At 41.7% G+C, this 25,049-nt stretch overlaps 1 protein-coding gene across 1 annotated transcript in view; it reads right to left on the bottom strand.

Annotated features, from left to right (window-relative positions):
• unm_sa1614 (un-named sa1614) overlaps positions 1-24,711 on the bottom strand; it is a gene marked incomplete at its 5' end in the record, with an annotated part of 52,653 nt that extends 27,942 nt beyond the window's left edge. Inside the window, 9 exons of the mRNA XM_083667835.1 lie at positions 44-130; positions 1,373-1,448; positions 3,189-3,274; positions 4,011-4,140; positions 5,058-5,107; positions 5,289-5,363; positions 5,785-5,930; positions 9,948-10,020; positions 24,586-24,711. Coding sequence (XP_083523961.1) covers positions 44-130; positions 1,373-1,448; positions 3,189-3,274; positions 4,011-4,140; positions 5,058-5,107; positions 5,289-5,363; positions 5,785-5,930; positions 9,948-10,020; positions 24,586-24,711 — 849 coding nt within the window. The remainder of the gene's footprint in view (positions 1-43; positions 131-1,372; positions 1,449-3,188; positions 3,275-4,010; positions 4,141-5,057; positions 5,108-5,288; positions 5,364-5,784; positions 5,931-9,947; positions 10,021-24,585) is intronic.
• Between the last annotated feature and the right edge of the window lie 338 nt (positions 24,712-25,049).

Below are 25,049 nucleotides of genomic sequence, written 5' to 3'. Positions count from 1 at the left end.
TGTGTGTGTGTGTGTGTGTGTGTGTTTGTGTGTGTGTTCTCACCTCTTTGAGCTCAGGCTGCAGTGAGGGTCGGAGCTGGTCTCTGAGAGAACAGAGTTGCCTCTTCTCCTCATCCTGCCTATGTTTGATCTGGGCAGACACACACACAGAGCATGCTAAATAACACACTCATCATCCTCATCAACACACTTAAACACATTCTACCCATCCCAAACATACTACCCATCCTAAATCCACAAGAACACTCACTCATCATCATGTGTAGGGTACATGAAGGGGTAAAAAATAAGTCTGCCCTCCTTCTTTGGAACCCTTCCCGCGATGGGCTAAGGGATTGTCTCACGTTTTAGTCCTTCAGGGTCTCGCTCTCTCTCTCTCTCATTCCACAGACACAGACTCAAAACACATTCTTCTCCCCTCCCAGCACATTCCTGGCCACTCCAACTATTCGTTAATTAACTCTGAGCATTGTGTTTATTGTTCAACACAACATTTAGATGTTTATTGTTTCAGACTGATTAAATGCGTATTATGTCATATCTGGGTGTCTTTTTAGTTTTTGTCATCTAGGCTACTGGTTAAATTGTGTGACTGCTGTTGCATTCTACGTTTTTCACTTGCACTACCCACTATGTTATTCTCCCATCAAAAGTCACCAGAATTGCTTGTTTAACATGCACAGCCCCCCCTTCACCACCCTTACAACATTTTAGGCAGCACCCCCTCAAGAAATCTACTTCCTACATGGCTGGTGTTTAGTAGGATTGGTGTGGTGACCCTGAAGGACAGCCCCAGGCATGGCTGGTGTTTAGTAGGATTGGTGTGGTGACCCTGAAGGACAGCCCCAGGCATGGCTGGTGTTTAGTAGGATTGGTGTGGTGACCCTGAAGGACAGCCCCAGGCATGGCTGGTGTTTAGTAGGATTGGTGTGGTGACCCTGAAGGACAGCCCCAGGCATGGCTGGTGTTTAGTAGGATTGGTGTGGTGACCCTGAAGGACAGCCCCAGGCATGGCTGGTGTTTAGTAGGATTGGTGTGGTGACCCTGAAGGACAGCCCCAGGCATGGCTGGTGTTTAGTAGGATTGGTGTGGTGACCCTGAAGGACAGCCCCAGGCATGGCTGGTGTTTAGTAGGATTGGTGTGGTGACCCTGAAGGACAGCCCCAGGCATGGCTGGTGTTTAGTAGGATTGGTGTGGTGACCCTGAAGGACAGCCCCAGGCATGGCTGGTGTTTAGTAGGATTGGTGTGGTGACCCTGAAGGACAGCCCCAGGCATGGCTGTGTGCCCGCCAGCATGGTGGTCATCATTATACGCTCATGTACAGTTGTCATTTGAACACTCCAACATGCTGGAAAACAGTGAACACTCACAGTGCCCAGGGCCCCCGTCAGCTCTTCCATATACTGCTTCAGCTTCTCTGTGGCCAACAAACACTCCTGGAAGAAACTAACACAGGGGAGGAAAAAGGTGTGGTGAGGTGTGTGTGTGTGTCCCTGCACGTGTGTCCCTGTGTCCCTATGTGTTGTAGCACAAGCCAGGCTTGATGGGGGGGGGGGCTCTCTCTCTCAGGCTGGCTCTCATCTTGTCCCTTGCATTATATGATCATGCAATCAGACTACCTAATCCTTCCATATTTACTTCTAGTCTACATAAAGGCAAAATCTTGGTCCAGTCTCTCTAACCTAGATTAAACCTACTTCTATGCTAAAAAGTATATTTAATGTAAAGTCTCAAGTGCAAGTCTAGGATATGGCTTAACTGCCCCATAGTGTTACAGTGCCCTCCATAAGTATTAGAAAGAGGAAGCATTTTGTCTTCTTTTAGCTCTACACTCCAACAGTTTGGATTTTAAATCAAACAATTACTATGAGGTTAAAGTAGAGATTCTCAGCTTTAATTCAATGTTTTATTTTTTCAGATATTTATACATAGCCCCCCTATTTCAGGGCACAAAAAGTATTGGAAAATTGGCTTGACAGGTGTTTTTGGTTAGTCAGGTGTGTTCCGTAACATCATTAGTGGAGGCATAAGACTGCTGTCAATGTCTAGCATTGATTCTAGGCTTCGGATTTGCCTTTGGAGTCTGCTATTGGTGTCTGTCAACATGAGGACCAAAAAGATGTCAATGAAAGTCAAGGAAGCCATTATGAGGCTGAAATATCTGAAAAATCAATCAGAAACATAGCCAAAACCTTACACTTACCAAAAGCAACAGTTTGTAACATCATTAAAAAAAGTAAGAAAGCACTGGTGAGCTCAGCAATCGCAAACGGGTTGGTAGGCCAAGGAAGACATCTACATTGGATGACCGAAGAATGCTCACCATAAATAAGAAAAAATCCAAAAGAACTGTCCCACAGATCAAGAACACTCTCCAGGAGGTGGGTGTGAATGTGTCAGAAACTACCATCCACAGAATACATCACCACCAAACTACAGAGGCTTCACTGCACTGCACTAGTTATCTTCAAAAAGGATGGTCAGGTTACTGTCCTGCTAAAAAGCACCTAAAAAGCCTGCAGAGGTCTGGAAAATGGTGTTGTGGACAGATAAGACAAATATTATCATGTACCGGAGTTATTGAGGAAAGTTTGGAGAAAAAAAGATCTGCCCAAGATTTACAGCATACCACAATGGTTTGGGCATGTATAGCTGCCACAAGAACTGGATAACTTGTCTTAATTTATGATGTTACTGCTGACAGCAGTAAGTATACACAAACATCTTGGCTGCTTGAGTAAAAGCAAATGCCTCCAAATTCATTGGATGGTGCTTCATTGTACAGTAAGACAATGACCTCAAACATACTGCCAAAGCAACTAGGGAGTTTTTCAGGGCAAAAAATGGAATGTCCTTGACTGGCCAAGTCAATCATCAGATTTAAATCCTATTAAACATGCATTTCATTTCCTGATTATAAGATTTTAGGCAAAAAGACCTCAAAACAAACAACAACTGAAGAAGGCTGCAGTACAGGCAGAGCATCACCAAATAATATACCCCATGGTAATTGTTTGATTTCAAATCCAAACTGTTGGAGTCTAGGGCTAAAAGAAAGCAAAATGCTTCCTCTTTCTTTCTTTTACAGTTTTCTTACGAATGTTTCACAAAAGACACTTTGTTAGATGGCCAACATACAGCTTAAATAGTGGAGAAATCGCTCAGACACAGAACACATTGCCTTACTTGTACTGGGAGTGGTAGTGCTTGATAAGGTTCTGAAGCAGGTCCACACCTTTCTTGGTCTTGATTTCGTTCACTTTGATGAGGTACTGTAACAAAGACACAGGGGAAGAGAGAGTGTGTGTCTCTCTCTCAATGTCTAATCATTCATCAACTACACAGAAAAAAGTCTTTCCTCTATCTGCACTGATATTGCAGAATAGGGCAGGTGATGCCAAATGAATTTAACCAAGCCTGTGTAATATTAGTATAATTAGATTAAAGGAAACAAGGGGATTGACTATAGACCACGAGAGACTATTGATTGAAATGTACCCAAAGTGTCAATAGAGCATTTCACAACAACAGCAAAAGGGTGTATTCAGTGCCTGTACAGAGCAATACAGACAGACAGCATGATTTAAGACAGCAACAGAGAAACTACTAATTTTAAAAGGAAGACATGCAGCTGTATAGAACTAAAGACAGTTCTCTCTACAATCAATACCCCAATTAATCGATCAAGTTTAATGTACACCATATTCTCGGCAGACTGCATTAATATGACCGAAGACTCTCAAACACATCTGCTCATGAGGAGCCTCATAAGGACCTGACTCTACTCACACATCTGTAGCAACAACACATTCTTAATAACAACCAAGCTGTTAAACAAGCTTCTGGTCTTTCACCTCACCTCTCTCACACACACACACACACACACACACACACACACACACACACACACACACACACACACACACACACACACACACACACACACACACATCTCTACCTCCAGACTCTCACCTCACAAACACATCTGTTATACCTCCAGACTCTCACCTCACACATGTGCAGCTGGAACATCCGCCGTTCCTTCTCAAGCTCCTCTGCGATCTCCCCCCCGCTCACCTCCGTCCGCACCATGCCATACTGCTTGGCCAGCTCCCGCTTCTCCTTCTCGATCTTGGTGCTGAGGGTTACAGAGACCCAGAAACACAGTGCTCACAGCTCAAATCGGTCAACCGGATCAACAATGCATAGGGCATGATCTCAGATTCAAAAACACACTGCTCACATCTCAGATCAAATGGATGAAAACAACTTTTACTACAGTGTAGCCCGACTGTTATGTAGTTGCTTGTCTCAACTGTTATCTCAAACACAAGCACCATGGTTCACCATGGTTTAAGCAGCTAGAATGTTATGAAAAATGCCAATTGTATATGTTTGTAACCACACAATTAGGTGAAGATATTGATAAGGGATACTATGATGATTTACCTCAGACAGAAAAAAACTATTGATTCTAAGTCTGAATAAAATTCAGGGATCAAGGAGGAAGTTTGTCAGTATCACACAGTTTTGTCATCTGACTTGTGGCCCTTTGCATAGAGAATCACTGGGAAGTGACTGATCATTATATGACTTGGCTTCAGGCCTTTGAAGAAAGGAAACAGGGAAGTATGTTCAAGAGAGGCTTGTTACAGTAAATACAGAACTCTTAGCTTTCAAAGGGTACATTTCATATCAGTTAAAGGTGTAGGATGTAACATTTAAGCATTACTAATGGTTCTAAATGATTGTTTAATCGGTAGTGATCAGGGAATGAGATCCTTTGAAAGAAATATTTCATTGACGAACGCTGAAAAGCACTTTCCAAAATAGTGCTACGACACAGGCTTGTATACAATTGGCCAGGGGTGTTCTAGGGGAGTGGAAAAGGTGAATTGACCCTTTGTCAACAAATTATGGATTCTTGATTGATCTTAGCATCTGTTTCAGATGGCCTTGGGAAATATGAATGCTATGCAAATGCATAGAATGTTGGGTCAAGTCATACTATTTCCTCACGTGGACCGCTTGAAAGAGCCGTGAAAGCACACTCACAATTTATTCTCATAGTCCCTCCATGCCTTGTCGAACGGCTTCTTCAGATCCTGAGAGATAAGAACAAAACATTCTCATTACTTTATTCAATCTTCATCTATCCAAGTAAAGTCTTTGAGAAATTCTCTTTTACAATAACTGTTGGACAAGATTAGAAGAGTTGATCATTACAAATATACGATACAACATCTGTAATACTTGAGGGAAAGGCAAGATGACATTTGGACTCACCCCCTTCACCTCCTTTAGGTCTCCTTTGACAAGAGAGTCCAGGAAGAAGTTGATGTTGTGTAGCATGCTCTTCAGCTACAAGGAAGACACACATACACTCACTGAGCACTTTATTAGGAACACCTGTACACCTTCTCATGGTGGAGGTGGTGTAATGGCGTGGGGGGAGGTTTCTTGGCAAACTTTGGGCCCGTTAACACCAACCTATCCTCGCTTGAATGCCACAGCCTATTTGAGTATTGTTGTTGACCATGTTCATCCCTTCATGGACAGAATTTACCCATCTTCTAATGGCTACTTCTAGCATGATAATGCACAATGTTACAAAGCAAAAGTTGTCTCAAACTGGTTTCATGAACATGACAATGAGTTCAGTGTTCTTCAGTGGCCTTCCCAGTCACTGGATCGGAATCCAATAGAACTGACTGCGGCATCTTTATGCATGTCCGCTATCCCTCTCTCCCTCCCTTCCTGCCTCCCTGCCTTCCCTTCTTACCAGGTTCTTCATTGGCATCAGCAGCTCTTTGGAGAATTCGGCAAACTTGGTGAAGGCAGAGGCTACTTCCTGTTCTCCATTAGAGTGGAGGTTGACAGCAACTTTCTCCATAGAGAAGATGAACAGCTCCAGGTGGGAGATGTGATCTACATGGAGAGTGAGACAGGAGGCTCTGTTTAGGTATGTTCATAAGAACATAGAACTGTGAGCAACTTTGAATTTGTGTAACTTTAGATGTGGTCAGGGGAAAAGGAGGCTCTATTATTGTACAGTAAGAATGTGTTCTCAATAACCTACCTAGATAAATACAGGTAATAAGATTCACAAGCACACATTAAAGTCAATATCACCTTATACATTCTTAGGCATATTCACTCATTCAGTCTTGACTTAAAGGCAAGGATGAGGCTCATAGGAGCACATATTCCAGTCAAGAACAATGACCTTGTGAAGCTCATCAACAACACTATCCATCATTGTCTTAGGACAGGTGGTGTCATTCCTATGCGACACTCTGAGCCTCGACCGACCTGTCTTGTAGGACATGGAACCAATCTGAAGATTAGACAGCATCCGTGATAAAACAGATCCCAATTTGTGAGATTCATGCGCCCTCCCATTGCTTTCCATAGGAGTGCTACTTATGTTACAAAACCATGAAAATTCTATATAAATTGCTAGTTACTGTTGTGTGAAGTCATTTTTTAAATAATTGATATATGCTTAAGTTCAAGTTCACAGTTGCAGATAAAGCAGCCGTTTCGTTTCATGTGAAATGTGAGTGGCTCAGCTGGCTGTCTTACAATCTATAATACGCTAGTTTTCATGTGCATTTCCAAACTAAATGACGGCTGCACCTTCAACCACCAAAGTCCTTTGCTAGTTTCAAGGTCATGTAACTAAAAATTCACTGGAGACATTTTTTTTAAAATAGTTCACAGATTTATGGTTTCAGTTACAGTAGACTACACATTGTAACCAAGGTTGAGCAACATTTTGTTGGGCTAGTTTTGATCTCTCATGACCATTTGTGAGATACGAGACAGATCAGTGCAGATGGAGTCGGCCTATCTACATTGCACTATCCATATGATTCTTAAAAGGGAAAGTTTACGCAAAATCCTTTTCATGTGTATTTCTGGTCAATCCATAATACATACAGTCTTGAACTTATCATAATTTCACGTGCAGCTGCATCATAGCTATCGAAACACGAGATCTGTGTTTACTTCCTAAAAAAGTCTCCTACCGCGTTAAAAATCAGCCTTCTTTTGCACTCCGACCCTGCTCTACTATGCAAGTACTTTTTTTCCTTTTATTCTTGCAGTTTCATTTCTCATAGAAATTGAAACATTTTCAAAATTCAGACTGAGGGGGGTATAAAACAAATAATAACAATCAAACAAACAAACAAACAAAAATTTAACACAAAATGACAGTTCACATAGGGGTTTGGTCATTCAATGTACATAAACTTTTGTATAGACGCAGGGCTTGTTTGGATCTCAATAATTTCAAGGATTTTAAAAATAATGTTAACTCATTCATAAAAAGAATAAACGTTGTATAACATAGTGTTATTGTACAAAAATTCAGCATTTCTGTCCTCGATTAAGAAACCAAACTTGATGTTGCTATAAATTAGAGTTGGTATAATGAAATGATTATTTGTAATGCTGTTCTGAAGTGCATCCCAAAATGATTCAGACAATCTACAAGTAAAGAATACACATATTCTTTATACATATATACATATACCGATAAATATCATTCATTGTTTTGAAGCATACTTCTTTTGCTTTTGGTGAAAGAGATATCTAGTTCTTATTCTAACTATAGCACTCCTTGTGTAATATTGTAATATATTCTTCCTTTTCAAAGGTGAAGGATAACAGTCTTTGGTAAGGGTAGTTCATGTGAGGAGTGAAGTTGTGTTTCCAATAATGAAGGACTTACTGATGGAATGTGGACAACTTGACAGGCAGTTTAGGAATATCAAAATCACATCTTAAGAGAAATTCTATACCATCAAAATCCATAAATATTTTCGAAATAAGATCAAATCTTTGTCAATCAAATGTTTGATAACAAACAAGTTTGATAACAAACAATGAATGAATGAAACCTTTATTGCCCCTAAGGGGAATTTGCTTTGCACAAGGAGCTTAAAACATCAAATGACATCATCAAACATATAACATAAACATAAAGCATCGTAAAAAAACATCATAAAAACATAATAGAAACATCATAAAAACATCATAAAACATCATAAAATGCATCATTTGGGAGATCATGTAATCAAAGCTTGTTGATAAGCTGTATGCTGCCTGGGACAAAGGATGTGATGCCTCTTTTAGTCCGCATCGTAGGCTAACATTAGACAGATCACAGAACCAACATCTCTGCTGCGATAAGTGAGGTAATCAAGATGATTCAGTTGAGTTCAGTAATTTATACAGACAGAACAAACTCTCTTTTCAAATGCCGGTGATGGGCAGGGAATTACAATATTGTGGGGGAATGTATGAGGGAAGGAGTGTGGGAAGGTGAGCGAATTTGTCAGCAACAGTCATCTCCTGCTGTCCTATATAGGTTATCATCATGAAGCATCACAATAGGCTCTGCAAACTTTGCCCTCCAACTGATAGAAACGCATTGAAAACGCTATTATAAATGTTATTTTGTGGTTTATATCAAATAAAAACACTATTATCTGATGTAATATTGTCTAGGGCAGTCAGAACTGATTTCCCACATAGGGTGTGGGTCGCCTTGACTATTGCAACGCATTCTTGGCCGGGCTCCCTGCCTCCGCCATCAGACTTCTGCAGTTCATCCAGAATGTGGTTGCCCATCTGGTGTTCAATCTCCCCAAACTCTCCCATGTCACCCCCCTCCTCTGCACCCTTCACTGGCTCCCGGTAGCAGCTCGCATCAGATTCAAGACCTTGGTGCTCACCTACCGGGCAGTAAAGAGAACAGCCTTGCAAGCAATGGTCAGCCTCCAAACCCCTGTCTGATCACTCTGTTCTTCCACCTTGGCAGGCCGCCTGGCACCGCTGCCTCTACAAGGATGCAGCGGTCACGCTGTTCAGTCACAGATTTTCACTGTCTTGGCGCCCCGCTGGTGGAACGAGCTTCCCACTGCTGTCAGGACTGCAGAGTCACTGTCTATCTTCCGCCGTACACTAAAGACCCATCTCTTCAGGCTACATCTTGACTGTCCGTCCTAAAGACCTCTTCACCCCCCACTACCCCTCTGTACAGTTCCTCTTCTGTTAAAAAAATAATAATAAAAGTTTATCCTTCCTTCTTCTTCGCTTTGGATAAAAGTGTCTGCTGAATGTAGAAAATGTAAATGTAAATAAAATGGCATTTGCCTCTCTACACATAAATGCAACATATGCACTCTGTGAATTCCATAGAGAGCCAAAGTCGGCTCCGCCGCTTTTACTTTTGGTACCAGAAGTGCATGTCTGTCCTCTCTGTTCCTCATGAGTTGGATTTCCAACCTGTATTGTCAGGAATTGGTTCAAACCATGCTCCCAGACCAATAACATGTTGTAACCTGGTCGAACAGTGGTCGAACAACAGCGATGACTAGCAGCTGAAACTGATGTTCAACACTCATAAAATTATGAATATAGCTCAACACTTGCTCATTTTGATCACAAAATAAATCTTTAATATTTCTAATAATAACACTGTACTGTTATTTTAGACCTGAATCATATTATTTCAGGTTACAAAAAGTATCAGGTTCATCTCCTGTGCGCCAGTGTTTGGTCTTGGAATATGTAGTTCATATAGTGTTATTTTGGTACACAGTCTTGTACCCTTATCATTTTTACAAAAAAGGAATATCCTTGGTTGCTTTCCTGTATGGTTGATATGACATGAATAACACCAGTGAACTTTCAAACAGTCAAATCTTTGTATCTAAGTGAATTCATTGATGGTGCAACGCCTCAGTGGAGCATCTCCTGTACAAATTCTTACATCTGGTACCAGCGTGTCATATCAGGGGGTGTTTGGTTCTGTATACCTCCCAACTCAACTTGGACCTCACATCTTACTAGTTATCTTTGCCAACTACAGTGGTAATCAGAGAATTTCAGAGAATTTGTGTATACTGATGGTTGTGACTTCTGTGGTTTTACCTTGGCCTGAGGCCTGCTTCGCTTTAGCTGCCTTCTTCATCTTCTGCAGCACAGTCCTGTCACAGTCCAAGGTCTGGGAACAAGAACACAGACATTACATTGACTTAAAGGAAAATGTCACTGATTGTCACCACGACGCAACAGCAAGTTATTAGTGGTATTTGTTGAAAATAAATATCAAATAACAAGAAAATAGCTTTTTATCAGAACAGGAAGTAATATGTCCGAATGATGAACTTCTACAATGTCCATATTGGGTCACTCAATGTCAAATCAACGGACAAAATGGGATCACCCACCATCTGAGATTTTTGGAGTTAAAAATCAGATTTAACCAAAGTCCTACCTGATAATGATTGGACATGAGGAATCCAAGACAATGGTCAAAAGCCCCCTTTAGAAGATTTTATCGGCCAGTATGGAATATCAGTTCTCTATGGCTGACAAGTAAAGATGCAGCTTGGAATTTTGTTTGTTCATACATTAAATTACATGTAATGTAATTCTGGTTAATCTGGAGGTTGCCCTGTCCAAAGGCAACTTTATTTAAAATATTTAAGTCATTAATATTGTGTGTATAATGTGTAGGGAACAATGTGTAGGAAACAATTATTCACCCCCTTTGCTATGACAATCCTAAAATTACCTCAAATGCAAAAATTTCTTCAACAAGTTACTCAATAAGTTCAATTTAGTCCATCTTCTGGAGGATAACGGTTCATGTGCTTTCGGAATTAATATCTTTGTTTTTATAGGGTCTCTTATTTGCATAGGAATCAATTACACACTGTGTGGATAAGTCTGTCACTACCAAGTCAGTTAATTTCATAATTTTCTCTTGATCCTGACAAACTCCTGAGTCCCTGCCGGTGACAAGCATGCCCATAACATGATGCAGCTACCACTATTCTTCACACGAGGCATGGTGCAGAAACTGCATTGCATGTGTTGGATTTGCACTAAACTTAATGCTTTGTAGTAAAACCAAATAAACACATTTCCAGACACTTTCTTTGCTGTATCACTTGAATTTATTGTTGCAAACACAATTATGGATGTGAGATATCTTTGTTTTCATTAAGGGATTACTTTTGACCACTCGGTTATAGACCCATTTTGGTGACTGGGATGATGTTGTCTCATCGGCTGTGCTTTTTTCCTCTCAGACATTCAACTTTGTCGATTTTTGTAAGTCTCACCAGGCCTCAGGGTAGCATTCCTGAGCAGTTTTGTTCCTCTCCATTTGCTCAGTTTGTAATGACAACCTGATCTATACAGTGTGTAATTGATTCCAATGCATAAGGAATAGATTTATTACGAAATCACATGAACTATTATCCTTGCACTGAGATGGACTAAATTCAACTTATTGAATGACTTGTTGAAGACATGTTTGCATTTGAGCTAATTTTGAGAATGTCATAGCAAAGGGGATGAATACTCCAGACATTTCAGTTTTACATTTTGAATTACATTTAACTGACATTTTTCACTGACATAGGGTTTTTTGTGTAAATCAGGGAAAGTTAAAGTCAGGTTGTAACACAACAAAATGTGGAAAAAGTCCAGTGAATACTTCCTGAAGGTACTGTAGCTAGCTATGTTACAACCTAGAAGCAATAGCTTTGCTGCCTAAACAATCTACTCTGTCCATTTTCAAAAACCATCATTGGTACCAAATGAGATGACAAATCTTTGTCCCATCCTGGCCAGCCAACAAATGTGATATCAGTTTTTTATTTTTAATAAATTAGCACACGTCTAAAAAAGAAATTTCTTCTGTTTTGGCTTTGTTTTATGGGGTATTGTGTGTAGATTGATTAAAATGAATTTAATCCATTTTAGAATAAGGCTGTAACATAAAGTGTGGAAAAAGTGAAGGGGTCTGAATACTTTACGAATGCACTGTATTTTGTCTTTCCAGCATTAAGCACTCAGCCCAACAAATGCTCTCTGCAGGACAGTGAATGCAGATTGTAGCTCAGAAAGAGCCTGGTCAATCGTGGGGGCAATATCGATTTATAGATATAGATATCGATTTATAGAAAAGCAGTGGGATATCGATTTATGTTGAAATGGGTTTAACCCGTTTTATGATTTGAAGGATGAAACTGATCTGTCTAACTATGTGTAACAAATACAATTGAAATGTAATAAATTGGAAAGGGAAAGAGAGAAAGGGGAATTAAGTCAAAGTTGAGAGAAGTTTGGGTTGAGTCCAGAAGGCAGTGGGTTCTGATAAAGTAATAGTCAAGGACGACCCAGAGGGGGGGTAAGGAGGAACTATAAATGTCAAGGGGACCGAGAAGCTTTGCTCACGTGAAACAGTTATGCTCAGAGGAGCTCATGAAGGGACAGGGTTATACAAAACTGGTTGTTCGGTGTATTTTTATGGCCATTTTCCACAGATCTCCCAGGAGGACGGATCCCTATAGAGACCAGGAGGTCTAGCCCAATCAGGGTTCCACAACCAAAATCCTCTCCGGAGAGAGTTTTCAAATCGGTAAGCCCCCAGTCTGAATTGCTGTTAGTATCAGAAGTAGGCTCACTCTTTTCGCTGCCTATATTCAGTGGAAAGGATTGCTAGAGGTTGAGTACACTTCACTTGTACTAGGAAGTGGGCCATTGTAGATCCTCGGCTGAGGGTACAGTGCTGCTTTGGAGAAATCAGCCGGGCTGATAGAGGATTCAAGGGTATTTCGGCAGTGGTCACTGTTGATACTGTACAGAGCCTCTCTAAAGTTATTATAAGTTAGACAGACTAGGGGCAGATAGGGTAAGACTTATTCTCCTTATTTTACTTCAAGCACTGTAATATCTATTTGTATCTGGTTTTATTTCCTTTAGTTTTTTGGTAATTCCTTCTACTCCTATCTATTTTCTTTCACTTTAATTTCTTTGATTTATTTTATTTTACTCATGTTAGTATTACACTTTTGTTAAATTTTGGTAACCTACTTTACTACTCTAAGTACTATAATTACTTTGAAAGGATTTGATCTATTTTATTTTAGTTCCTTTCGATAGTTTCCTTACTGTAATGTTTAAAATAAGTTTTAAAATAAATAAAAATTTAAAATAAGTTTCCTTAATTTAATGGACCTTTAATTTCCTTAAAGGTCCATCCTCCCCCCCCACCTTGGACCCCTTTCAGTTTGCATACCGAGCAAAACGTTCCACAGAGGACGCAATCTGCTCTGCTCTCCACCCAGCCCTCACCCACCTGGAAAAAGCAGACTCATATGTGAGAATGCTTTTCATAGACTTTAGTTCAGCATTTAACACCATAATCCCACAACAACTGATCTGTAAACTGGACCAGCTGGGGCTCAACACCTCCCTCTGCAACTGGCTGCTGGACTTCCTTGGACTTGTTTAAATTATTTTATTGTCTGTCATTAAATGTTTCACTTTTAGTATGTCCCACAGCCTTGGGAAGCCTTGGGAAATAATGCATGACTTTGCTTGTTCTGATGAACCTGTTGTATAATGTTCATTATTGAATGTGAAATGGCTAATTTACTCACTCCCCATGGCAAGTCCTCTGAATACTCCATTTTACTGCTCTGCCCATATTGGTGCAAAGTATTGGTTGGAGCAGACACACCTTGAGGTGACACCAAATTACCAAGACGGTCTTTGCACATGGTTTTAGCGCTGCCCGTCACTGTTTAGTGGAAGCAAATTGGAGCCCAGCATCTGTTTGCCTTCATGTGTTGATTATATCAAGCATGCAATAAATTATTTGAAATGATTTGACTGGGATTTCCTGCATATCACAAAACTATGTTGGCCAGTCAAGCCAAAGCCAAGGCATTAACTTGTGGTGAGAACACAAGTCTTTGGGTCTCAGGCAAGGATATCCATTGCGAGCATAGTTCACCAAACAACCTCAGTTACACTTGGTTCATGAACTTGGTTCATGATCACCCTAAATGGCCTTCTATGTCCTCATCAGCTTAGCTGTCGCAATAAACCCCAGTTTCAATGGAAACTTCCTGTGTCACCACTCAACAACATCGCCTTTCATTTTTCTCGCTCCCTTTCTCTGCTTGAACAGAACACAGAGCACTATGAACATTCCTTCAATGTGATGATGAGTCCTGTTTAGGAGTGTAAAAGGCCAGACCATTTTGACTGTGTCTCCAAATAGCACACCTCTTAAATAGCAATGGGGACTGAATCCTATCATAAGGAACCAACAAAGACAGCAGAGTCATCAACCTGCCACTCTCACTCACATACACACACACACACACACACTTTGATATACAGTATTATATTTTCTATCATCTTGCATTGTGTGGAGATAATAGTGATAGACAGTGTGTGTGTATATACAGTGCCCTGTGTACGTAATGGGACAGTGAAGCATTTTTCTTCACACTCCAACTGAAGTTAAAGTAGATATTCTCAGCTTTCATTTGATGGTATTTGTGTAGATATTTCATGCATAGTCCTCCTGTCAGGGTATCCAAAAGGGACAGATTCATGAAATGTATGTATCCAAATTAAGCACTCATGTTTAGTATTTGGTCGACAATCCTTTGCATGCAATAACTTCCTGAAGTCTGTGACCCATTGACCCCACCAGACGCTGGGTGTCGTCTCTGGTGATACTCTGTCCAGCCTGTACTGCAGCCATCTTCAGTTGTTGTTTGTTATCAGGTATTTTTTTGGCTAAAATGTTATCATAGGGAAATTAAAGGCATGTTAAGGCTGTTGACTTGGCCGGACAAAAACTTTTTAGGCCCTGAAAAACTCCATAGTTGCTATGGCAGTATGTTTTGGGTCATTGTCTTGCTGTATGATGAAGCACCATCCAATGCATTTGGAGGCATTTGCTTGTACTGACAAGATGTTTCTGTACATTTCAGAATACATTCTGCTGCTGTGGTTACATCATTAGACAAGTTAGACAAGTTCTAGTGGCAGCTATACATGCCCTAACATTAACACCCCCTCCACCATGTTTCACAGATGAGGTGGTATGCTGTAAATCTTGGGCAGATCCTTTTTTCTCCAAGCTGTCCTCTTGCAATCACTATGGTACATGATAATATTCATCTTATCTGTCCACAAGCAGACTTCTGCTGGCTTTTAGGGTACTTTTTAGCTAACTATAAGCGACCATACTTTTTGAGGATAACTAGTGGTTTGCACCTTGCAGTGAAGCGTCTATAGTTTAGCTGGTGACGTATTCTGTAGATGATAGTCTCTGACACATTCCCATCTACCTCCTGGAGAGTGTTCTTGATCTGTGGGCCAGTTGTTTTGTATTTTTTTCTTAATTATGGTGAGCATTCTTCGGTCATCCACTATAGAAGTCTTCCTTGACATACCAGCCTGTTTACGATTGTTGTGGTCACCAGGATGGATGTTCCAAACTGTTGATTTTTGGCAAGTCTAAGGTTGTGGCTATGTTTCAGATTTTTTTCAGTAATCCAAAATTCTAAGTCAAATACAAACTTTTGGAGTGTAGAGCCAAAAGAAGAGAAAATGCTTCACTGGGCACTGTATCTCTCTCTCTCATATATATATATATATATATATATATATATATATATATATATATATATGTGTGTGTGTGTGTGTGTGTGCGTGTATGCATGTATGTATGTATGTATGTATGTATGTATGTATGTATATATGTATATATGTGTGTGTGTGTGTGTGTGTGTGCGTGAGTGTGTTTTTGAATTTACAAAGTGTTTTGTCTCTGATTCCTGATTAGAAGCTGTGATGTGAGGGTGAAATTCTCCTGACAGTGCAGGTTGTAGACTAGGGGAACTCCATACTCAGCACAGCTCCAGCCTTTCAACCTTTGTTTGCCACAGCAGCCATGTGTCTGGCCTTAACTCCCATTGACTCAATGGTCATGCTTATGGTTATAACAACCCTTCCACTAACCTGTGTATCAACACAGTGGACACTGGAGAGAACATGGACATACATCCTAGGTATGGCATTGGCTGCCTTTGAGATGTAAGGCTAAACTAGTTTCCATTGCAGGGTTCTCCCCAGGATTTTTGAACAGCGTGGCGCTGGGTTGCATTATCAAAACCCGACTCACGTTTATTAATGTCAAAATGCGCAAAAAGACTGCTAAAACGCTGAATTCTTTGAGAAACACCTTAACGCTTTCACTTTCGTTGTTAACAACAATGTTATTAGCGATCAAAGATGGTTACTCTATCATTACTAAATATATAGCTTAATTTGCCTTGAAATGTTTACATAGTGGCGCCGAAGTCCACAGAGTGGCGCAGCGTCACTCTTACATTCTTTGGGGAGGACCCTGCATTACATCGGCATAAATCACAGCGAATTCCAGAAGCCAATTCTCTCATGTTTCTTGAGAGGCCATTTTCTCATTTCTGAACATTGATTTATTTGCAGCAGTAATCAGTGCTTTAATATGTATGCAAGTAAGAGTCACACAATTCATCATGTGGGCTCATTAAAAAGCCTCAGGACGTATATGTAGAAGGACATGCACACAGGAATCAGCTCACTCTCTCAGTCACACACACACACAGACACACACACGCACACACACGCACGGTAGTTAGGCACCTATTGTCACTGAAGGTCATTAAAAACTGCAGACTCTTCTTCCATCTCAATAACGTTCTCCTAGCCACCAGCAGTGTCCTCCGCATGTTTTATTATCAGGGGATGGTTCACTAAATACATCCACACACAATCAGCATCTCTCCCTCTCTCTCTATGCCCGCTCCTTCTCCACACACACACGCACGCACACTATCAGCATCTCTCCCTCTCTCTCTATGCCCGCTCCTTCTCCACACACACACGCACGCACACACACAATCAGCATCTCTTCCACACCAACACCTTCTCCTTAGTATGCTCTTTTAAGCCATGAAACCAATGAGGGTGGTGGTGAATTACTACTATTCCACTGGACTAGTGCTTCATCCCTGTGAATTACTACTACATGTACGCCACTGGTAATTCACCTTGCTCACTATACCATGCCACTGAAGTGAGCTTATCGTAGCTCCATATCAACTGCACAGGCCAGCAAATGGTCAAGACTGAGATATTTCCTGTAGAGATATCACATAGAGATAAAGGACAGTATTTCCAGATTAGATAATGAACATTTTGAGTGTTCTTCCACATGTATCAAGCAGATGTCGATCTCTATTATATATTTTGGTGACACTACTGTACATGTAGACTTAATCCATTCGTTTAACCCCAACCTCTTATACCGAAACTATACCAATGCGAGACATGAGAGCATACACCAACACAAGAGAGTACCGCCATGGTTCCGTTAACACAGTTTTCAAGACTGAGACGAGATGCATGGCCACAAATGTCAATCTGATGACAAAATAGGCTTTATTTAATAAAGGGAAGCTATCTGAAAATAATTTCGGTTACACTTCATAACGGGAGGCTGCAATCTTGAAACCTCAACAACTAATCTGCAATTTAAATTATTTGAAGTAGCCTATACCTGCGTGACATCTACAATTGTGTCAACACTACATTTCTTTTTTAATATAAGCCTAAAATGCGATACCAAACCTTTCAATGTGTGCAGGGTGCTTTTAGCAATTTTCCTACTTAGTTTTAGGATGATATGATTTAGGGATTATTTGTGAATTTATTATTATTTCTCTGCATCTACACCTCTTGCTGCCGAGGAAAATAGACTCGAAGTGTACAACTACGTTACTTGAAACGAGCCTCGCTACACAAATGTGCTACTTTTGATCTCATAGATCACCGTGAGTTGTTACTGCGAGTTGCAGTTCACATTACAGTGCCGTAACGCCGTTGGTATGGCCGTTGGTGATGTGACTGTGATGTTAACCTATCCATATAAACTCCAGTGCCCTGTGTGTGGTTGGTTAGAAATCCACACAGAAAACACCACAATGGGAGGCACTGCTTTCTTTGATGAATCTCAGTCACTTCTATGAAGTTATATGCAGTCCTTTATATCTTGTCATTTAAGGGCAGTCGCTTAGCAAAACTGTCTCGGTTACATTAACAAGGTGCAACACCACGCTTTTCACATTGCAAATAAAGTGGTGGGCCAGACATCTGCAGATGGCAATTTTAAGGAAAAGTTTAAAGTTTAGGCCCATTAGCTAGATACATCATATACAAAATCATAGACCTATTACACTAGGTTACACATATGCAGAGCATATGTGGCTGATGCTGCATCAGGACAACTGACTTACGTGGAGGAGTTCATATAACTACAGAACCTGTGTTCAAGCCACAGCACTGGGCCCAGCCTACCCTACTATGGTCCGTTTCATGTGGAGTTCTAATCTGTATCAAAGTGTTCTATGGCTCATCCCAATTCACCACTGAAGTGTGCACTTGAGCACTCCTCTGTATGGAATTAAAAGCAAAGGATTGGTTTTAACAGCATTGGCTTGAGTGAGTTTGTATCCTACAGTATTTACCATATTGCTTACACCAACCAGCTTACTCTTTCAAATCAAGAAAAGAGTAGAGCATTGGGAAGCTCTCTCTCTTGGTATATGAGGACAAGACAAGGCATACAGTATCATTATAAGGGTGCATGTATGATTAACACCCCAAAAAATAGGGGGTGGGATTAACCATGCACTTCAATTATCTGTGCCATTTTTTTCCACTCCATTGGCACGCTTTCCTTAATCGACTGAATTTCAATTTGCTTTCAAAACCCGTCCTGAGCATATGCTCATCTTCACAGTCAATGTCAGTCATGTGGAACAGGGACAAAATACAATCAAACTGCTAACAGAGCATTATTAATTTCTATTTATTTAAAACAAGGGTGCCCTCTTTGGCAACACTGAACATTTGAAAACTTACAATATTTTACCTTTTCTAATAATGGCAAAGTGTGCATATCCATGTTAACAAACAAACAAACCAGTACAAATGGTACGTAAAGGCCAGTGCTCGACCACAACACTAGATTTTGTCTGGACCAAAACAGCGCTCTCCACTGAGCATTCTTGAGCGTTCTTGAGATCATGCGATCTCATTCCTTGATCACTACCAATTTACCATGCCACTCAGCAGTGTTTTAAAGCTCAAGTCTACAGGTCCTTTCACAAAATGCATAATCTACAGCACAGTCTTGGGTGGTCCACCTCTGCTCTTCTGCTTCTCTGCTTTGAACACGTACTAGGCCTAAGACACTGGAACATCATTACCCCAAAAACTGTGAAGCCTGTTTTACCCCCTCCTGCCTTCCCCCTTTGAACAACCTTGCATCTAACTGGGAAAATCAAGGATTAGGTGCCTGTCTCTTTATCCTTAAAAATCTAACACCATACCTCACTAATTACTGACATTCACAGACAGCCCAATCTCCCAACAGCCCAATCTCCCAATCAAACAAACCAAAATGCTGATGCAGATGGAAGATACTGTGGATCCAGAGGCAATAGGAAGAGAAAACAGCAACTGATGTACTGTAAAGAAATCAACCTCTACTGTAAAAAACACTAATCAACGTCTACTGAAGAGAGTCATTCAGGATTCATAGACTTGGCACTTGTCACTCGGAGGTCTGAATGAATAATGGGATTTCAAACCATTTATGTGTGTGAACATGGACTATAATGTATTGATAAACTCATGTATGAGTAATAATATATATATATTCTATAAATGTTCTGTATGTTTTGTACATAGTTGCTTGTATACCTGGAACGCTTCACCAATGTACATTGCAATTTGAAAATCTGAAATTCCATTGATATATATATATATTTATTTTTTTCTATCGCGATGATCATAGAGCAACAGCCTCTGCAACAGCCTACTGACATGAAGACGCTTGACACGAAGACGAAGGAGTAAATCTGTGGAGTCCACCGAGGAAGGACTGAAGATCAAACTACAAAGTATTTTTATTATATTATTTTATTATTTTTTCACTATTCTGAGTGTACCGCTGAGTGCTACCTACATCTTGTATTTCCCACAAACCCTCTATCACAATGTGCTTCCTCCCCATTCCTGTTATTTCATCCCTCAGGAGGACACATAGACGCTACACCCCCACTCACAACCCATCTAATCTCGTCTACCCACCATGCTCAACTGACCACGACCTCACTGTCGCGGGAGGACTTTGGAACTGCCAGTCAGGGGTCCGGAAAGCGGCTTCAGCCTGCTTCATGTCCTTCCACTTCCTTGCTCTCACAGAGACATGGATTACACTGGAAAACACAGCTACTCTGGCAGGCCTCTCTGATGCCTACTCCTTTTCTCATTCTCCTAGACTCTTTGGTCGAGGGGGAGGAACAGGACTCCTCATCTCACTTAAGTGGTCACATAATGTCCTTCCCCTGTCACATCGGCCATGTTCACCTTCGAATTCCATGCTGTTTCTGTCACCTCCCCTGTCAAACTCCACATTGTTGTTATCTATTGTCCACCAGGTCAGCTTGGCCACTTCTTAGACGAGATGGATGTCCTTCTCAGCTTCTTCCCTGAAGACGGCACACCGCTCACACTACTGGGTGACTTTAACATCCAGTCGGAGAGACCTTCTCTCCTCCTTCGGCCTTACCCTGTCCCACTCTCCTCTGATTCATAAGGCGGGCAATCAACTCGACCTTATCTTCACCAGATCCTCCCATACCTCCAACCTTACTGTTACCCCTTTTCCGGTTTCTGATCATCATTTTCTATCCTTCTTCCTTCCTCTCAAATCCTCCCCCTCCCAGTCAGTCTCTACCCACACTGTATCCTCTCGTCGCAACCTGCGTACCCTCTCACTCACCGCTCTCTCTTCCTCTGTCTTCTCTGCCCCACCCTCTGTTGAATCCCTCTCCCTTCTATCCACTGACACAGCCTCCTCCACCTTCCTGTCCACTCTTTCCTCATCCTTCTCAACTCTCTCTATCCACAGACCTCAAGGCCAGCACAATCCTCTCCACGCACTCCCTGGCTGTCTGAAACACTGCAAGTTTGTTGAATAGGGCTCCGGGCCGCTGAGAGGAAATGGAGAAAAACTGGCCTCCCTGATGACCTAGAACATTATTTCTCTCTCCTCCTCAACTACACCTCATCTGCATCAGCTGCTAAAGCTTCTTACTACCATTCAATCCTCTGCCTCTGACCCAAGGAAACTGTTCTCCACATTTTCCTCCTCCCCCTCATCTGCGGATGAATTTGTCACCTACTTTGAAAAGAAGGTTGATGACATTAGCAGCTCTTTGCCTCTACCTCTCACCAACACTGCTACTTCTCCTCCCAAACCCACTGTGCTACACCCTCTCTCCTGATGATGTTCTAAAAATGGTCACCTCCAAGCAGGCAACCACCTGCCCCCTCAATCCTATCCCCTCCCCCTTTCTCCAATCCATCTCCAAAGACCTCCTTCCATTCCTTACCAACTTAATCAATTCCTCTCTATTCACAGGATCTGTCCCAGCGGCCTTCAAGACAGCCAGAGTCAAGCCTCTTCTCAAGAAACCAACTCTTGACCCGTCTGCTGTCCATAACTACAAACCAGTATCCCTTCTCTCCTTCTTATCTAAAACCCTTGAACGTGCTGTCTCTAACCAACTCTCTCTCAGGACAACCTCTCTGACCCTCACCAATCCGGCTTTAAGGCTGGGCACTCTACTGAGACTGCTCTCCTTGCTGTCACAGAGACCCTCCACTCTGCTCGAGCTTCCTCCCTCTCCTCTGTTCTCATTCTTCTGGACCTGTCCGCTGCATTTGACACAGTAAACCACCCGATCCTTCTCTCCACCCTCTCAGAATTGGGCGTCTCTGGCTCTACACTCTCCTGGTTTGCCTCCTACCTGGCCAATCGCTCTTACAATCGCTGTCCTCTCCACGAGCCCTCACCACTGGGGTCCCCCAGGGCTCTGTCCTAGGGCCCTTACTGTTCTCCCTCTATACCAAATCTCTTGGCTCGGTAATTTCCTCACATGGTTACTCCTACCACAGCTACACAGATGACACTCAACTCTTTCTCTCTTTCCCCCCTTCTGACTCACAGGTGGCAACACGTGTGTCTGCGTGTCTTGCAGACATTTCTGCTTGGATGTCAGCCCACCACCTCAAGCTCAACCTTAACAAGACTGAGCTGCTCTTCCTCCCTGGGAAAGCCTGCCCTCTCTAAGATTTCACCGTCACAGTAGAGAACCCTACTGTGACCTCCTCCCATACAGCCAAGAACCTTGGGGTGATCCTTGACAACCACTTATCCTGTGTGGCGAACATCACAGTGACAGCACGCTCCTGTAGATTATTCCTCTACAACATCAGAAGGATACATCCATTCCTCACCAGAGAAGCAGCGCAACTTTTGGTCCAAACATTTGTGATCTCTCGCCTTGACTACTGTAACGCAGCTCATGAAGAACACTGCCGCCCGTCTGTTGTTCAATCTCCCCAAATTCTCCCATGTCACTCCCCTCCTCCGCACCCTTCACTGGCTCCTGGTAGCAGCTCACATCAGATTCAAGACCCTGGTGCTCGCCTACCGGGCGTTAAAGGGCCCGTCCTACTTGCAAGCAATGGTCAGCCCCCAAACCCCTGCCCAATCACTCCGCTTTTCCACCTCGGCTGGCCGCCTGGCACCACCACCTCTGCGTGGACACAGCAGCCGCACTACTCGGTCACAGCTTTTCACTGTCCTGGCGCCCCGCTGGTGGAACTGCTGTCATGACTGCAGAGTCACTACCAATCTTCCGCCATAGATTTAAGAGCAATCTCTTCAGGCTACATCTTAACGGTCCCTCCTAAAGACCTCTTCATCCCCACTACCCCCTGTACAAGTTTCTCTCATGTTTAAAAAAAATAAAAAAAATAATAATAATAATGTTTCCTTCTTCTAGCATTGTGACTGCCAATGGCCCCTGGTCCAAGCATTGATTACTTTTTCTTATGATGACTGATGGATAGATGATTCACTTACTTAAACAAATGTATTTGTTGTAAGTCGCTTTGGATAAAGGTGTCTGCTAAATGGCCTAAATGTAAATGCAGTGCACCAAACTCAAACGTCACTAATTGCTGTTGCAGGACTATTAATGTCAACAAATTTTGAAATACAGGTGCACTTGGGAGAATAACCTTGTCCGAAGAAGCCCCAGTTAGGGACAAAACGTTGTCCATGTAATAGAATAATACATTTTGGGAGCAGAAAACAGCTTGCAGATGTAATTCAATTCTAATAAGTTCTAGCATTGTAGCCATGTTTTGCAGCATGATGCCATGCCCTTGGCCATGGATGTGGCTCTGAATGTTGTCTATTGTTCCCCAGAGGCAGGAGGACCATACATCCTGTCCTGGGATTTGCTTCAATTACTTCATGACTGCACAAATAATGACCTAGTCTTTCTGTTTGGTAGGGTGTTAGTCCTGTGTGACAGACACATGCACACGCACATGTGTACACACAAATACAAACACACACACACACACACACACACACACAACCACCCCAGGCAAGTGAGGACCTCTCCAGATTCTTGTCTCACTGCTAGGGCTCAGCTTGTCAAATAGTGCTCATCTCCACCATGGAGCTCGCTAACGCAATACACAGCCTGGGTCATCACCATGGTAACATGTCCCTCTGTATTAGAGGCGGGGGTTCTCTTGCATTGTTCCAATTCTGACCTCTAACGCTTTCTCCAATCTGTCACCGCAATAACTGGCAGAGAGACGCATAGGTATACTCTGCTGGGCTAATCCTTGAACTGGTCACAAACAGCTGGTCAACATGTACACACCTGCTCTCTGCCCATTCAAAGTGTCAGGTGATACAGTTTTTGCAAACACGTTATGATGCACTTCAATGATGTATCAAACAAGTCAACTGAATTATTTATTTTTTGTCTTTAAATAAATAAAAAGCCAGATTTAAAGCTCATTTAAATCATGTGGTCATGATACAGTGTTGATGACCACAGATACAAAAGAAAAAAATCAATCAATAACCAATTAATATCAGCACAAAAAAAGAAGAAAATGAAAACATCACAATAGTACAATAGTAATAAGATCATTTATGTCGGTGGGCACTGGGCAGCAAATCCATGTCTCAAATTCAAATTCAGGAATGAGTCTATAATTTCACCATGTTAGAATTTAATTGAATTGAATAGTAGGTCTCTTACTGTACTACCAAGCATATAGGGTTGCTCACTAAAAATGAAGGCCAAGGTGTCACAATAAAAAACGGCAGCTATGGTTTAAATGACAACACAAATACAACGTTGTGTTTTTTAACCATTATATACTAGTAGTCTAATTCATGGTTCCTGATATAGAGCAAATATGTAAACAAAGGACATGGCTACAAAAGACGCTTTTACGCATGTTAGTCTGCACCTGACTTTGGGGTGATATAAATATGCAATATGGGAAAAGAACACATGGGCGGCGAACACAAAGGAAAACGTCAAGCGCTGAGTCGACAACCCCAATCCAACAGATTGAACGATAGTGGGTCGATACCTGAATTGCAAGGCACACCTTTGTGCCGGGCATGTTACGTTACCATGGCAAGCCACCAAAACTCGCTCTCTCTTACTCATTCAGAGTAGGCTACAGTCATCGATAAGCGCTCAATGACAACCATAATGAATGGAAATGTACAAATTAAACGCTGCATTACCTCTTCAATGTTGTTTACTGCGTTTCTACAACTTGACATTTTCGTGGTGAAAGACGAGGTCGTTGGAGAGCTATAGTCCTCCAAGGTTTCGGCTATAAACTCATCGACAGAGATAAACTCAGGCATTTTTATGTTAAAAAGAGCAATCTATTTAAAAAATTTTTTTTTAATAATAATAATAATTAAAAGATAATTTAATTCACAACGCGTCAAGCCCGATCTGCAGCTGACTTCATTTCGAAACTAAACAAAAACAGAACAGAGTGCCTTGACTTCTGTTTATCCTTACGGCAAATCATTAAGTAAGCACGGGAAAGGAGGAACTGATGCTGATGATCTGTGAGCGCGTGCATGATCAGTCTCGCGCTGAAGGTTTGGAGTCGCGCATGCCCGAACACGCGGTTTCCACGGTTCATTTGTGATTGTAAACGAGCTCAGTCTGTGTTCTCTGAGCTCCAAAGTGG

Source organism: Argentina silus, assembly GCF_951799395.1.
Source record: "Argentina silus genome assembly, chromosome: 4".
Classification (NCBI taxonomy): Eukaryota; Metazoa; Chordata; class Actinopteri; order Argentiniformes; family Argentinidae; genus Argentina; species Argentina silus.
This window is presented reverse-complemented; position numbering and strand designations above follow the sequence as displayed.